The sequence below is a fragment of the Leptonotus elevatus genome, chromosome 3, assembly GCF_054856555.1.
Source record: "Leptonotus elevatus isolate MCC_2025b chromosome 3, RoL_Lele_1.0, whole genome shotgun sequence".
NCBI lineage: Eukaryota > Metazoa > Chordata > Actinopteri > Syngnathiformes > Syngnathidae > Leptonotus > Leptonotus elevatus.
The window spans coordinates 8,652,600-8,669,354 of NC_141241.1; the positions used below are offsets into that span (position 1 = coordinate 8,652,600).

The window sequence follows — 16,755 nt, forward strand, 5'->3', positions numbered from 1 at the left end:
ATAACTTGTACATGTGCAATGACAGTAAACGTTCGTTCATTCATTCATTCATTCATTAATTCATTCATGCATAAGTAAAATACCTCTCTTAAATCTGCTGGATCAAAAACAGAACAGTACAAAACAACCCCCCACCCCCAAAAGAACACCCAAAGTTGGGTCAAATTGACCCAAGTTAGTCGATCAGTCTAACTTTTGACCCAGCAGTTTTAAGGATGTCCTTTAACAGGTTATTTTTGTGAAATATTTTTATCGAAAAAGAGTGTTAAAAAAGTAAATTGCTATCCAATCTGTTGTGATCAGCACTTAAGAACTAACTGTAATATAAAAAATGACCCAGAAGTAAATTTCAATTCTGGTTCCCACGATCAAATCCCGCATTGCTCTTCTGAGCCGGTACTTTCAGAGAGTTCATGCAGTCGAAATGCATCCAATCAGATATCAACACCAGTTCAGCCCCCGCCCCCATATTTCCTGACTCTTTGGAAAGAACCATCTGCAGAACTAAATTTAGTTGGTTTCCCACTAACCGTGTGATCCGAAAGGTACTATTTCTGGAGCGCTCCTTTCGTAGCCAAGTGTGTACCTGCCGCATACATACGCAAGCTGAGACAACTCTGAGACGAATCGCGAACATGCCAAAGCGTCTGCGGTATCTCTGTACTGGCTCAACAGATGCTCGTCTTCAAAAAGACCTCAGGCGGATCACACACACACACACACGAGCGGCCGAGTTGTGAGGCATCGCAGGTGCAAGATGAGATGAGTGCGACGACGCTGCTCGTCTTGTTTCGTAACCTGAAGAGATAAATGCTACCTGGGTGACATCCATTAGAAGGAAGTTTCAGCGAGGGTGCGAAGGATGGTTGTTGTAACACGTCTTGTATTTTAATTAAAACAACCGCCCAACAGTTGTTAGCAGCGTTTCATGTGTCCGAATGCCAAGAACAGGTGTGAAGCTGAAACAATGAAGGGAAAAAACTCAAGTTTGTGTGTGCGAGTGCATGTGCGTGCGTGCGTATGTGTGTGTGTGTGGGGGGGGGGGGGGGTAATTGGAAGAGATTGTGTCTTGACAAGATATTGCGACACATCATGACTGAGTGCAAAACAGTGCTGTGGCGCAACCCAAGCGTCACCATGCTTGCTGAATAGTTGCTTTGTTAGGAGAAGTGGGGCTTGATGAGAAAAGGCAGTTATTAAGGCGGTTATTAACCGTAACAACAGCAATGGAAGCATATTCAATTGCTTACATAGCTTCAAAGACAATCATACCAAACATCAAAAAGTTTTTAAAGATCAAAGAAGTACGTTTTTGTCACTTAGATTCAGGGCATACAGGGCAGAAGCCGGTAATTATTATTTTCCTACATTTACAGAATACAAAAAAAAAAAGACAAAAATTAAATGACAAAAATAATGATAAAATGTTAAATTAATCTGTCCATGAATTTAATGTTAAAATAATCAAATAAAAAATTCTGTCCAAATTTTACATATTTAGAAGGTCAATTTTGGGGGGAAAGATTAGATGTTATTCAACACTCACATATAAAACTAATAGTATTTATTTAAATGCATTACAATAAAAATTGTGTATTGGCGAGTACTGATACCACGCAACAGTATTGGCTGATACCCGGGCTTTATTTCAAGATATCGGCACTCGCGACATTATCGGCCGGCTCCTTGTGGCTGTTTTACGATGAGTAACTAGAAATTACAAATCTATGTAATTTTAAGGAAAAAAGCTACAATAGGTATTGGGATATATACAGTAGTTTTTTGTTTGTTTTTTGGGGGGGTTATGTGTTAAAAATACTTGTATCGGTGACCACTCAAGTTCAGTGATCACTCGACCCCCATCCCCCCCAAAAACAAGTGTTATAGAACATCCCTAATAAAAAATATATATATTTTTTTAAATACAATGAAATACTTTTTCCATTAAATTATTTAATATTGCTGATAAAAAAGTGCTGAATTATTTTTCGAATTCCAGCGTACTTAGCAGAACATGCAACGTGCTGAGTGATTTTTTTTTTTTACAAGCAAATTGAAACAGGGATGTCCTGACAATCTATTCACAATGTTATGTCCTCTTTGCTTCGTGACAAGTTAAGTGGCATAGCATGCAACTTGACATCTTATCTGACGTTAGCGTGACTTTACGGCACCCTTAACGTGTTGACAGCTGCACTATTAAATATAGAAGATGTACTGCGCTCGAGCGCGCCGTCCTCACAGCACACGACAAGTTAGCTTTAGCGTTAGCGGCTCCGCTTACAGGGCATGCGATCTGAAGGCGGGAGGACAGGAACTGATTGTAGGGGACAAGAAACGCAGAAATCTGGGCCTAGTCCAAGTCCTGTTTATAGACACACACACACACTGACACACACTGGATGCTCTGATTTAACCAGAGGCGCAGCCGACCCCCACTCCCCCTCATCAAAGATTCATAAAGGCAAGCTTCTCAATGATTTTCTGTCTCTTCCCGTATTCACAGCTTGTTGTCCTCACCCTTTCCTGTCTCCCGCCAAAGTGGTGTTTTTCAGGGAGTTACATTGGCATGTTTAGATCTAATTATTTATTTTTCAAATCAAATCAAACTTTATTTATATAGCACCTTTCATACATTAAAATGCAACTCAAGGTGCTGTATTTAAGGCCGTCTTGAAACGTGCTTTGGTTCTATTCTTAGCCCAAATGAATCGCCTCCTTTCGGGTTTTGCCATACTCTAAAACGCACCAAATTTATCATGCTGGTGAAAATGTACGTCAAAAATTCGGAATTCGGAAAATCGTGCCCCCAAATCTGGTTCACTTAACGACATGACATTAAGTACGCATGTCGAATAAATCCACAAAAAGAAGTCAAGAACCCATTCATCCACTTTTAAAAGGTTTGCCTCCCTTATTCGCACCGCCTGACATCCTCCTTCCGCTGTGCTTTGTCTTCCGCCGTGCTCATCAGCACTGAAAGGTTTCAGTCACCAGGCCCAGGGCGCACCATCTGTAGCCCCTCGGAGTCCTTCCTTCCCTGTTTACCTCCCGTGTTGCTTGCCGGCTAACGAGCACATTGCCAGTGGATGTGTGTGTGTGTGTGTGTGTGTGTGAAAAGCCAAAGCACCGTGCCTCAGCTTGTTAGTCTTGCTACTTACCAGGCTTAGCCAGATGAGGGCCGCTCAGCCCGGATCTAATTCCTTCCACTCTCTCATTCCGCCTCTCAAGTGAACGTCTGCGACCTTGGCCGTCACCCGGGCTCACGGGCTGGCGTAGGGGGTTGAACTGCGGCCACGGCAGCTGAGTTTGTGAGCTAGTTTTTGGATCAGTCACCATCTGGACTTCTGCGAAGGCTAAGGAAGAGTTATCCGCTTGCTCACGGCCTCACAGCTGACCCCGAAAGCTGCAGTAAAGGCAGAGAATTTGGTCAAGGCACTGACCATGGGTGTTTGTGGATGCTTTGGTGGGTCCGTCGGTGGTTCCGTCGGTGGTTCCGTCGGTGGTTCCGTCGTCCTGCGTGGCGAGCAAGAAAAGCTCACATTAGCCCACTAGAATAGCTGAGCTTGAAAATCTTGGAATAAATGTAAAACAATCAAATGGAAAGTATAGTTTTAATAGCTTTTTTTGATCCTTCAATAGAATTATTCTCCTGTAAAATACAACTGTAGAACAAAAACGATCACAACTGACTCAGCTTTATGCTTCCAGGTTTAGTTGTGTCCACAAGTAGCACACTCCAGAAGGGTTGATTTGTGAGGCCCCATGGAGGCCGTAACAGGAAGTAAATAAAAAACGGAGTTAACCTAGTTATTATTTTAAATGCTTTAAAAAAAAAAAATCTCCAGAGTTAATGATTCAATTTTGACAGCCCTTTTATATATATATATATATTTATATATTTATAATCAAGTATTTGACCACTTCTCAAATTCTCATTTTTTTTCACTTAAATGTTTTAGTACCTTTAAATAAATATATAAAATGCAAATATCAGAGAGAGAAAAAATAACACAATAAACATAAAATTTCATTTTTAAATAGTGATTTTATTTATTAGGTGGGAACAAAAATTACAATTTCAAGCTACCTAGCCCTGTATGAGTAATTGCCCCTATTAAATCATAATTTTTTTGGAAAGCTAAGTTAATTAACACTTACCCCACCCACTTTTGATTTCCTCCAAACCTTTTCAATTGAAAAATCCTTTGAATAGATCCGTCTACTGACAAAAGGATGTTGGCCAAAAGATCTCAAAGAGCTGCAAGAAAACGGCCTAAAGACATTCAAGAAAAGATGTGAGATAAGCGAATGACATGTTGAGCAGTCTGGAAAGGGTTACAAAGCTTAGGAATTCACTGATATGCAATAAAAACCATTTGCATTCTGGAATTGAGGTAACTGAATTTGGATGTCAAAAAGAGAAAATTCTTAGAACAAATTTGACTAAATGGAGATGCTTTTAATATTGTTGTCAGATCCTTTCTGTAATGACATAATCACACCACCATAATTTGGATGTGGACAAAAGAGTGTTCTATGTTTTCGTAAACTGTTTAAGTTGGCATGTAAGTATGTTCTAATACTGATGGCACTGCTTTTTCTTCACAACATCGCCGTGTGTTATAATACCAAACAAAACTTCACTTAATACCTGTTAGACCGCAAACAGGTGTTTTGAGCAACTTTGAGTGAGCCATTACACAAAGGTTACACAAACACACCCACTCATCCGGGCAGGCAGGTACACTTGTGTTCACCAACGCCCACACACACACACACACACACACACACACAGATAAACACACCATTATAGCGCATTCTCGAGCCTCAGGGCCCAAGCTTGGCTGCTCCTCCAAACAAATTGTTGGCAGTTGACACCATTTTAAACGCAGAGGCCTTTTAATGACGCTATTCACTTAGCAGGGTGAAACAAAGAGTTGACTCATTCGGAGCTTATAGAGTTTATGGAACACATTCGCTCATCAGTAGGTCGGAGTTCAACAGCGCTAAGCAAATGCATCTGCCCCTACTTGACATTTCCTGAGTGGGTTCATCATGTACTGTAAATAACAGAAGAAAAAAAAAAATATATATATATATATATATATGGTTGTGTTAGTCGTGGACTTTGACTGTGTACTCTTTGGACTTCACTTTGTTTTCCCAGTCAAATGTCGTCTCAGGTCTAACCCATCCAATCATCGCTATTGCTAACCTTTACCATCTGACATTTCATTTATGTCAAGATAGCGACAGATAAAAGGTCATCAAAGCCTTCATTATTGGCCCGGGAACTTAGCAAACAGACTATATCCTGTAATTGGTTTATTTGTTCAAGAATTACAGCAGATACATTTTTATTTGTGTGTTTAAGTGTTTTTTATTATATTACAGCATATATATTATATTTGAAATTGTTTTTAATGATTTTCTTTTAAATCCACATCAATGCATTGTTAGTCTATTCAGACAATTACATTTTAATTATGTTGAAGTTTTGCAACAGGTCAATTCATGGAAGTTCTGCATCTTTATGATAATCATTTCGAGTTGGCTTTTGATTGTGCAAATAATTAGTAGATGAAATGTATAAATAGTTCCAATGTTATAAAAAATTAGGTTTGCTTGGACTTGTCCAATATTTCGACTTTTAAAATGAGTTGGGTTTCCATCCACCCATTTTTATTCAAATTTTCAAGAAATGCGAAAATAAAACTGAATGGAAACGCTATAAATTCAAAAAAGGGTCCAAAATTTGCACACAAAAAATTACGCTGAGAAGGGGAATATTGAAGCACATCAATAAAAGGAAAATGCGAATTTTGGCTATGGAAACAGGTTTCGCGAATAACCGCTGGCAAGACCGGATACACGTCGCACGTTTTGACCGGCTATTACGTCACACATACGTTTGTATTCCCAAAGCAATGTCGGACGATTAAATAAGGTATATTTGGGGGGATGACAAAACAGAAATCTTTTTGGAATTAATTAAAGAAGCGAATATTAATGCAATTTTAGATGGAAAACAGCAAAGAAACGTTACGGTTTATCAAGAATTATAAAAGAAAACTCACACAACGTCAAAGCACGGCGCAGTCCTGGTCTTCTTTTTCTTTTAAATTACTGGTGGATCACATCTCAATGGTGTATACCGCCACCTACAGCGGCGGAGTCGCCTCTCAATATTCGCAAAAGAAGAACAGATGGAAATGGCCATAAGTCGCATGTCCGTTTTGCGCATTTTCAGTAAATTCGCTTACAAAATTTTAAACAATTGGATGGAAACCTGACTATTGACAATTTGTCCATTTTCCACTGTCTACATTCTCAAAATACTTATGTTGCCTCTTAGCGTTCACCTGCCGGCTAATTTCCGCAGTTTCCAACAACCACTTCAGTGTGTCTGTTTGCCTTTGTAGGGCAGCTGAACATACATATTTCTTGAACATGAAAGCTTTTCTAGCGCAAAACACTTAAAAAAAGCCTTTAGCTTCCGACAAAAGGCTTCATAACTTAACACCACGTCCCCTGCGGCAACAGGGATGACTTGTAACCTGGCAATTGAAGATACAATAGGGATATAATTAGCTGGGCCAGCTTGACCCTGCTGCCATTGTCACCCGAAGACAGGCGGGGATTGTGCCCACCTTATCACGTGACCGGGGGCCAGCCTCATCCATCATCGCCGTGATCGGCATATTTATAATGCCTACAAGGTTTTGCCGTAAGGAAGTTGAGAGGGAAGAGTTCAAAATGCTCATTTTACAATACCATCACAACAGGTCTGGACAGAAACTGCTTGACTTGGTCCTGGAAAACTGGAAAACATTACTGCTGAGGTCTACTCAAACCCACACAAACAAATACACACACAGTTTCTCTCCAAGCCACTTAGAGCTATCCAGTGCCTCGGGGGGTGATCTGTCTCTTCCCACCTTGGAAGAGTAAATGGCTAGGAGCACCCTATCTGTTTGTCCTTCGCCAAGCTTTTTTTTTCTCTTTTTTATTTGAACCTGATTACGTTGGAACAATACTTGTCTGCTCGTAAATTTTCCCACTGTGTTGACATTAGAGCCACATTCCATCTGATAGCCTGAGGAAGAGCAGGAGCAGGCCGGGGTGTTTGGTAATTTGTTACGCTGTTAAGCACCTAATGGACGTCCACCTGTTTTTTTGAGAGCGGGAGCTGCAATTCAGGGGCTTTACCTCCTTTGCACTTCGAGATCGCAATAGTGTTTTATGGCCTTCAATTATGTGAGGCTATTTAGAGGCTACCTGGCTGGCTGTGTGTGTGTGTGAGAGAGTTTTTCAGTTGCATGTGGATTAGCACGCTGTAAGACGGGGCAGGATGCCAAGCCACATCAAACGCTCAGGGTGTGAAGGAAGCCAAGGCTGCTCAGGTACAAGGATCCTTACATATGCGCGCCAGCTAGCTTGAGAGCTTTCCACGCACAGGCCCAATGAAAACGTGGGTCGCAACATTCCCCGATGGCGTCCGATGCCAATAACGAGCCTCATTTGTTTCATGTGGTTTAACGAGCGGCCTCGACTTTGGCTTGCAAGATGTAGGGGGGACCTCACAGACTCTCTGAAATGGGCTGCACCTACCTCTGAGGTGCCCACGTGCTTAAGCAGCAGCTTGAGTGGTCACGCCGTCTCTGACTTGCCGGTGCATTTCTGCGTAGTGTGCACAAGCACTGATTAAAGGCAAAGCAGTGTATTAGATGTTAGTTTTATTAGACTAGGCTCTTTAGAGGGAATCAAAAGAGAAATGAACATATGTCATGCATTTGAAGGACACATGCCCTCCCTAATCCCCTCTTTATTCAAACAATCGTAAAAGTTGTACAGTCAGCAGCTATCTGTAGACACAATGGCATGTGATTGATGCTAAGTGAATGTTTAAAATGTGGACTTGCCCACGCTGGTGGATGGATGGATGCTGGCTGTAAAGATGGAGAGTGAAATTATTGATTGTGAAAGGATGAACGCATAGGTTAGCTCTCCGACTGGCTGTCTAATAAACAAATTGGTTGGTTGGGGAGCTGGCAAAAAAACATGGCTGGATGGATTGGATTGGGTGAAGCAGACTCATCACAAAAGTATAAAAAGGGGCTTCAGTACAGTTGAGCCATACTTGGATGGGAGCTGGCGTAGGTGGAGCGCTAAAATTTCGCTTCACAGGTTAAGCCTTGTTTGAAACATCTCGCTGTGTTGATGCCCTCTACTTGACTTCGCTAACGTTTTACTGCACCGTTGACAGATTTGCACACAGCGAAATGCTACCTGTCCGTCTGTCTGCCCGCCTCCTACTGCATGACAAACGCACGTATTCTCTCGCGTCTCGGCTTTCACAACTGTTACAGAAATACGCTTGGGTAATTTACTCTTTGTCTCCTTAGCATCATGTTGCATACTTACCTTCAGGGTCGGCTTGATTTACGAGAAACATGCCTGTTTTTTTCGCAACTCGTCTGATTGCATTCTCAGCAATTAGAGCATGAGGGGTTGCCAAGGCTGTAAATGCTCACACCTGCACAGAAGTATTTGCCAGTAGTCGCACAAGGGAACAGGTGATCTGAAGTACTAAAATGCAAATGCGCTTGTAAGGGAATGATATTCTGAAGTTGGGCCTTTGTTTATGAATTGGCTGGGAGTGTTTGACTATTGGCAGGATTGTGTAAGAATGATGCTGTAAAGTGCTTTGAGCACCATATGGTGTAGAAAAAAGTGCTGTATAAGTGCACTACATTTACCATTTGTATATTCTCAGTTCTGTAATTGTAAAAGAAAGCTGGACTTCCTCTTGGTCATTGACATTTCACCATGACTCTAACTCTTCTTGTCCAGGTGTTTTTTTATTCTACTTTCGTGGGGTATCTTATCTTTGAAGTTAAAGGATCCACTAAGACGAGTTGCGGACAAAGGAGACAAGCAACTTGACTTAATGGATGTTGAAGATGAACTGGGGTTGACTTAGGAAAGAACCGGAGACAAAAAGTGTCAGACTCAGTGCTCGAGTTTTTCCACAAATTCCCAAAAAGCGTGTACCCGATCCCTTGCCCCTACACCTCTTACCGTCTTTACTAGTGCCTGGAATCTATCCCAGCTGACTTAAGTTAAAAGGAGGGTACAATCTGGACTGGTAGCCAGTTAAGTGTGGGACATATAAAGACAAAGAACCATTCACACATTGGGACAATTTTAGAGTCTTTATAGAGGAACTGTTAACGTGCAACACAGAGATTTTCCAAAAGAGATTCAAATCTGAATCTTCTGAATGTGGGGCAGACATGCTAGCCACTTTCCTCATACTGCTGTTAAACATCTAAGAAGTAGCTGACAGGCCTTAAGTCGTGTATCTCCAGTGAAAGAAATGATACTGTTCTGAGGTTGTCATGTTCCAAAACCAAAACAATTCTCTTGGTACACCTTCCAAAAAGCACTTTATCAGAACAACTCCACCTTTATCCATAGAATCTTGACCCCGTCCTGGTCCCACGAGGTTACAAACGACCTCGGGCAGCCGTAACGCACTAAGTGTTGTCTCTCGTCCCTGTGCCACGGATTCTTTTTCACTTGGCCTGACAAAATTGTGCATTTATCAGTGTAATTACGCTGGTCGGAAGCACTGATGTTGTCTATTAGGTGGATTTCCATCCTGTTAAGAGCCCAGGGCCATTTAATGTACGGCCGCTCCCCCCACTTGAGTGGACTGCTACACGATTCCGCGGCAGTCAGAGATTAAGTGTGGCGGTGGTGATGGCGGACCACCGTGCCTCGCAAGCCTTTGGGAAAAAGACCAAGCAAACTGTAACAAAGCCAAACTGAGATGAATGATTTTATTTACTTGTTTCTCTCTCTTTTTCTATCTTTTTCTCGTTTGAATGAGTAATACTGTAGAAGCCAGGGAGGAGGAGGGGCTGAGGAAGGGCAAAAATCGATAAGGAGCGCATTACAGTAAAACGTATTGATTAGGAGACCTACGAGCAGCCAGTGGTCGTAGAGATGGTGGAATGATGCAATGCTTAAAGGAATTTATCCTTTGACTTTTGCATTAACCTTTTATTGACTGCTTTGCCTGTCCATAATTAACACTCACTTTAGCTAAAGTGGTTAGTTTGAGCGCAAAGGGGTTGGGGGTGCTCCAACCCTTATTGCGAAGCCTGAGGAGTGCCCACCCTGGCCGCGGTTCAAGTGCAGTTTGGGGCTTGAGGGTGGAGTTAGGGGATGCCTCTGCGGAATAGAGGCGATAGAAACCCATATACCTTTCACATTAGCATACCATTTGAGCAGCAGCCTGGCCTGGCTGGAAGGTTTCTGGGCAAATTGAAATGACTGATTGTATTGCCAATCTCTCTTGACTCAGTGCCAGATGGGATAGTTAGGTCCATATCTGACTGGGGTTAATCCATTGGAACAGAGTGGACGCCCAAGGAACCACCACTTCTTCTATACCTCTTTTTTGTCTTTGACCTTAACGTTAAGGCACGCTGAGGTGCTACGGGTGAACCTTTTCAGGTGTTTGTGCATATCATCGCCGCCATCTCCCCACATAAGTTAAAGGCACCTCACTTGGTGTTGACTTTTTGTTTGGGTTCCATTATAGGAAGCTGGCGAGCAAGAATACACTGACTGGGAATGTGTGCTGGATTACATGAACAATGTTATCGCTGACCGTCATCCATTCATCCATTTTCTATATGCTTGTCCTCAGAGGTGGCAAATCCAGGTCCAGAAAGTAAAAACCCTGCCACAGTTTGCCTTTAGCCTTTTGTGCTAGCTAGCTCCCTAGCAGGTAACCGAGCACATGGGGCTAAAGCCAAACTGTGGCAGGGTTTTTACTTTCTGGACCTGCATTTGCCATCTCTGTTTGTCCTCACTAACGTCACAGGTGGACTAAGGCATAATTCGATCTGTATTTGGTCGAGAGGCATGGTACTGTACCCTAGACCAGGGGTAGGGAACCCTGGTCCCAAAGAGCCACATGTCCTGCCTGTCTTCCATGTCTCTCGCCACCAACACAGCTGATTTGATGAACAGGATCGTTATCAGGCTTCTACAGAGCTTGCTAATGAGCTGATAATATGAGTCAGCTGTGTTGGAGGAGGGAGACATGGGAAAACAGGCGGGACTGCGACTCTCGAGGATCAGGGTTCCCTATCCCTGTCCTCGACCAGTGGATAACTGGATTGTTGGAGGTACTCAACCCAACCAGGTTCCTATGCCTTTGTATTAACACTTATATATTGACAGCCAAGAATGGCAGTCATTAAAGTATGAGTAGTTTTGTTTAATTTGGTTTTGTTATACAGTATTGTATTTATTATACAGTACCTAGACTAAGTTTTCAGATGTAAGAATGCTAGTAATCCATTTTGGCTGGTTTCTCCCATGGCCCAATGGTGACTTCATGCTGATGTCAGCAGAACACACCAGCGCCTTGGTCACTTCACATTGCACATGAACGCCAGCCATGTCCTCCTCCTTTCCTCCTCCTCTCCTTCCTCCTCCTCCTTTTTCCTGAAGTGGCGCTTCCTTTAATTCGCGCCCTAAATAAATGATGAGAACATTTAAACACAAGGCTCGTTGCAAAGCCCCAAGGTCGCCTAATCGTATTATTTATGAAGTGATGTGCTACATAATGGTACTTAGCGCGTGTTAACAGATGCTATTATCAGGCCTGGATCCAGGGCGCCCAAGATATATTGGAGCGGCGCAATGTTAATGCCGTTCCCGCGCTAACCGCACCAAAAAAGCAGCACTTAGGCCGGGAGCCAGTGGAACATTAAGTGGCTCACGTTAAAATATATAACCGCAAATTGTGTCACCTTAATGTCCCTTCACCTCATCCATAACTGAGCCAGTGTGAGGGAGTGTGCATACATGTGTGTGCGTGCATGTGTGTGCGTGTGTGATGACATTCAACAAGCGACGTCTAAGTATGCATGACGTTTGCAACTATCAAAAATAGGAATGTTTGATACCACTTTTTTCAGACCAATACCAGTAGAAGTACTCAATCCTTGAGTAGTGACTGATACTTCAATTTCTCCCTTATAAAAACAATGACAGATCATTTTAAATAAATCCCTAAATATCCTAATATAGCATTTGCCCTTAAAACTCTATGAAATTAATAGCAATTTTCTATTCTTTTCATTTCTGGTTCCTGATCATAAAATGACCACATGTTTTTTAAAACCTGAATAAGACCCCTGGGTTTCTCCTTTCATAACCGGAATTCTTGTTCATATAAACGCTTGTGTAATACCTCGATCGATCAGGGCAATGTTTTTCGCTGTGCCCATACTCGCTATTTTCTTCTTCATCTTCTTCGCTTTTTTTTGATTCGCAAGTAATCTTGGTCTATGTAGTCACGACTTTTATCCACAGCTCCGTCCTTAAGGAGCCTCCCTTGAATACGTTGGTTTCTCCGCTGCATTTTCATGTTATTTTGTGTCTCTACGGCAAAAACGCCACAGTTTGTTCTTATATACACGTACAGTAAATACAAGTATATAAGTCCGTGCTTATGGCTTGCAACCCACCGGAAATACTCAAGCCGTTGTCAACAAACATGACGCTCGCAGCAAAGATGCACACTCCTGGAGCGAGGAGGACACCGACTACTTTAGTTAGCGTGGTGAGTGAAATAAATATAATGTCTTTAATTGAACATAAAGCGAAAATGACGTTATTTACGTATTTACGTAATCCGCGCGTCGAGGCCCGAGCAGGTTGTTCCAATCGAGCATCTTTCCGCCACGCATATAAACGTGTTACCGCGATTGTTTCAGAAACCGTAATTCTGACCTTAACCCGAATGTAGACTGCATGTAAACGTGGTCCATGATGGAGTCCGTTTGGCCCCAGAACAAGATTGCTTCTTATGGGAAAAAGTGTCTGGAATTTCCTGCATTCTGAACAGATTGTGTCGAACTGTATAGCAACTAACACGACTGACATAGACATGCCAGCCTGCTCCTCTCCCCCTTGCACCCTGGGGTTAAAGGTCCATCTCGTCTGCCAAGAGGCGGCGGGGATGAGGAGTCGGGGGGAGCAGATTTACAATGACAACCTGCGAGCAGCAGAGTAAATATTTACACTGCTCTGACAAAAGATGTGACCCGGGTCTGCCGGGGCCGTCCTACGCTGTCACATTTACACTTAACCCGCCATTATCCGTCATACTCCGCATTTCCATGACGTTTACGTCACAGCTTCCTGTGTTGTTACATGAGAGACACTTGTGCTGACTCAGCACAAGAAAAGTGGTGAAAAGTCATCAAATAATGTGAAATAGAACCGTGTGTAATAATAATGTTTTTGTGTGGCCCAATCAATTGCGTACATCTCTTATTTACCTGCGATTTTAAGTTAATTTGTATAAATACAGTACCTGTGCATTTCCATTTGATCTTGTTGGAAATGTGTCCAAGTTCCCGGACTCTGTCCATTTGCAACACTGTTTTGATGTTGACGGGTGCGTTTGTTTCCTGTGTCCCGTCGGCCCAGGTGCCACACCAGCCTGGCCCAGACGTTGCCCCCCGAGGAGGCCCCGGTGGATCGTCCCTTCTGGGGCGTGGACGATCGCGATAGGCCTCTGCCCTTCGATCTGGCTGACATCATCAACAGAGTGGAGTCGCTGCTGTGGAGGTGACATTTCAAAATGGGTTTCGAATGGAGCGCTCTTTGCTCGACCACTATGAATGTTCATCGTTTTACAAATACGCTTTCATGAAATGCATTGTTTCAAGCACATAAATAACTTCTTAAATGGCTATATTATTCTTCACAGCTGAGTATTTCTCTCCTACTGCAAGTCATTTTATAGTATTTACAGTAAGGATGACTCGATCACATTTTTGTTCATCCGAGTCCAAGTCACTTTATTTGAAGTATCTGCCGATACAGAGTCCAATCAACAGCTCTGCAATCAAATGTTTCAATTATTCCATTATTTATTTTTGAATAAAGTTATTCCAAGGTAATACCTTTTATATGGCTGTAAATCAGCAGTGGTTCAGATCCAGTAAAGAACCATAATATTTTATTCTTGACTTAAGAAATCAAGAAAATCTAAAAATCCGATCTTTTTCAGCCAGTACCAACCCGGATTTCCAATCAGTCCTATCGTATCGGGACAACCCTAATTCACAGCAAAAGCATTCGACATCATGGTCTTTTTTTCTTTTCTTTTTTTACAACAAACTTCATATTTCCTTCTATTTTAATTTCCCATAGGTTTTAATGGCCAGGTGTCCCAATAGTTTTGTTTATATAGCGTACAGTGCCGCACACTGTAATGTCGTTCCGGGATAGTGGTCAACCTCAGATTTGTTTGGAGTTCAAAAGTAGTTTATTCCAATACGAAATAACAGATGTTGAACTGATCAATTCTATATTATTATTATTATTATTATTATTATTATTATGCATTTTAAACTGAGTTCTTAAAAGGTAAGGTTATATTAGTTTTGGATTTGTCATTATACCGAATTTTTCTGATATAATGCACACAAAGTCCTTACATTGTTTTCCAAAAAATCAGCAGTGTAATTTCTTTGCAAAAAATCAACTTCTCCGGCTCCATTTTCATCGAAGTCTAAAATTCCCAGAAAACTTGACATTTTGACAAGATGCATTTTGTCCCTTAAACAGAATGTGAAGGATCCCACGTGGCCTCAAAACGGACGTGAAAGAAAATGGGGGGAAAAATCTGACACCAGTTTTTCCAAACGACCCCGACGTCAGCTGAGGTGGACGGCACCGCCGACGACAAATGTGTCGCGATCCCGACAGAGAGGAATTTTTCATGGCTTCATCTCCATCGCCCTGCAGCCCAAACCCCCCCAGTCCCCTCAATATAAACGCATCATAGCGCTTTAGTGACATGCTAACAACGCAAACTTAGCATCAAGCTACTAGTGTAACCACACGTACAGTACGTGGTATCCGCATTTCAGTGTTTAACTATTTACCATGTCATTGTATCACCTAATATCATGTAACCCAGCTTTGTTTAGAGGGGCCGTTGTCAGTATTCACAGTTAATTCAATGTTAAAAATGCTCCCGTGGTTTTCAAGTGAGGCCATTTTGTTCCCGGACTGACCAAAGGAGTCCAGTGAAACTGCCGTATGCTCCATTTTCAAGCAAAACTGAATATTTATTGTAAATGGTAGCTGACTAAAAAAAATCTGAGTTTATCCTTTCAACTTTCAAATCAGCTCACGTTCTCGTCAGCGCTCAAGCTGCTACTATCTGCAACCCTTCAGTTATTTGATTGGTCTATATTGGACCCAGAACACCGTGATTAAAGTCAGCACATGTTCTAGTCGGCGCTCGAGCCACTTAAATTTGTCAGCACTCTACCAGTCAGTTTCCATCTCCTTTTTTATAAGTTCAAAGCAAGAACTCTGATTTAAAATGGCGTCTGACCAAGACAGCCGAGGAAGCTGAAGACACAAGTTAAACGAGTGCATGGGTTCTAGTCAGCTGTGACTATCAACCCAAAACTTCTAGTATTATCGTTCTTTATTCGAGCAGAAGTCAGTTTGAGTTTTTTATTCCCAGACAGAACCAAAGTACGACTGAATCTAGTGAGGATGTTTCGATTGCAAGTTCTCGTCAGCACTCTACCAGTCACAATTTAAATCTCTGCAATCCTATTTATCAGTTCAAAGCAAGAAAAAGATTTTGAAGGGAATCTTACCCATTTCAAGTGAAATCCCTCTAGTAGTTCCTAGTCTGAGCTCTTCATCCCAAACTTTTTAGAATGTCTTTTAATTTATTAAAGCAAGAATCATGTTAGATTTTAATTCCTAGACTGACCAAAGAAAGAAAGCAGAAAAGTTTCAATTACGCTGGCGTATGCGAGCCTCCAGGAATTCCCGCCAGTTGTTTGTTCTCAAGCCGCCGAAACTGATGAAAGGATGTGCCGGAAGTACAACACCAGAAAATACGCTTCTTCGTTACAGCTGTTCATTGGCGTTTAATTGCCCCAAAAGTGTGTCAAACACCGTGGAAAGCTGCGGGCCAAACAACGATCTGACGCTTCTGACAAGATCCTAAAAAGGGGGCAGACGGTGAGGCAGCGTAGCAGCCCTCCATGTTTGATTTTTTTTCTATCTTGACGACGATGAAGTAGACTACTCTTTCCAATCAAAAAAATTCTGATTGCACTTTTTTTTCTTTTTTTCTTTTTTAGTTGTTGATGTTTTTGGTTGCCAAACTGTTGTTCTCTCGCTGCACTTTTGCTATTTGTTGTCAGAGTTTTGTTTTTGTAGAGCGGCATTAGCGTTGTACGCATCCCTCTGTGCTCTCCCTTTGCCACAGCTTGTCCGTCTGACGCAATAGGAATGTCGAAAAATAAAATTTGCCGTTTTATCCTATTTGTGTGTCTCGTTTTAGCTTGTGTTCTAGGCAAATTTGATTCGAAAATATACAGATTATTTTACATGCGAGATGACAAAAGATATGTTCTCGTCTTCTTGTCAACCCACCTACAGAAATTTTTAACTATTCAAATTTCTCATTTTTACATAGGCAGGAGCCGTATATGTGTTGAATGGTGTCCAAGGTAACTAACTACGCCCAGGAAGAAGAACATTTTTCGCCCACACGCAATTCACTGTACATTTTTTGTCCTCAACTTACTCTGATGACCTGCACTGAATGGAATTAACTAGAAGCTGCTGATAGTGAGCCGCAAACAGGCTTCCAAACGATCATCAGTTATGGTGGAA

The 16,755-nt window shown here is 42.0% G+C and overlaps 1 protein-coding gene across 1 annotated transcript in view; it reads left to right on the plus strand.

The window, feature by feature from the left end:
* Positions 1-16,401, plus strand: part of fto (FTO alpha-ketoglutarate dependent dioxygenase) — a 148,494-nt gene extending 132,093 nt beyond the window's left edge. Inside the window, exons 9-10 of the mRNA XM_086072029.1 lie at positions 13,525-13,665; positions 14,671-16,401. Coding sequence (XP_085928155.1) covers positions 13,525-13,665; positions 14,671-14,677 — 148 coding nt within the window. The 3' untranslated portion in view covers positions 14,678-16,401. The remainder of the gene's footprint in view (positions 1-13,524; positions 13,666-14,670) is intronic.
* The last annotated feature ends 354 nt before the right edge of the window (positions 16,402-16,755 follow it).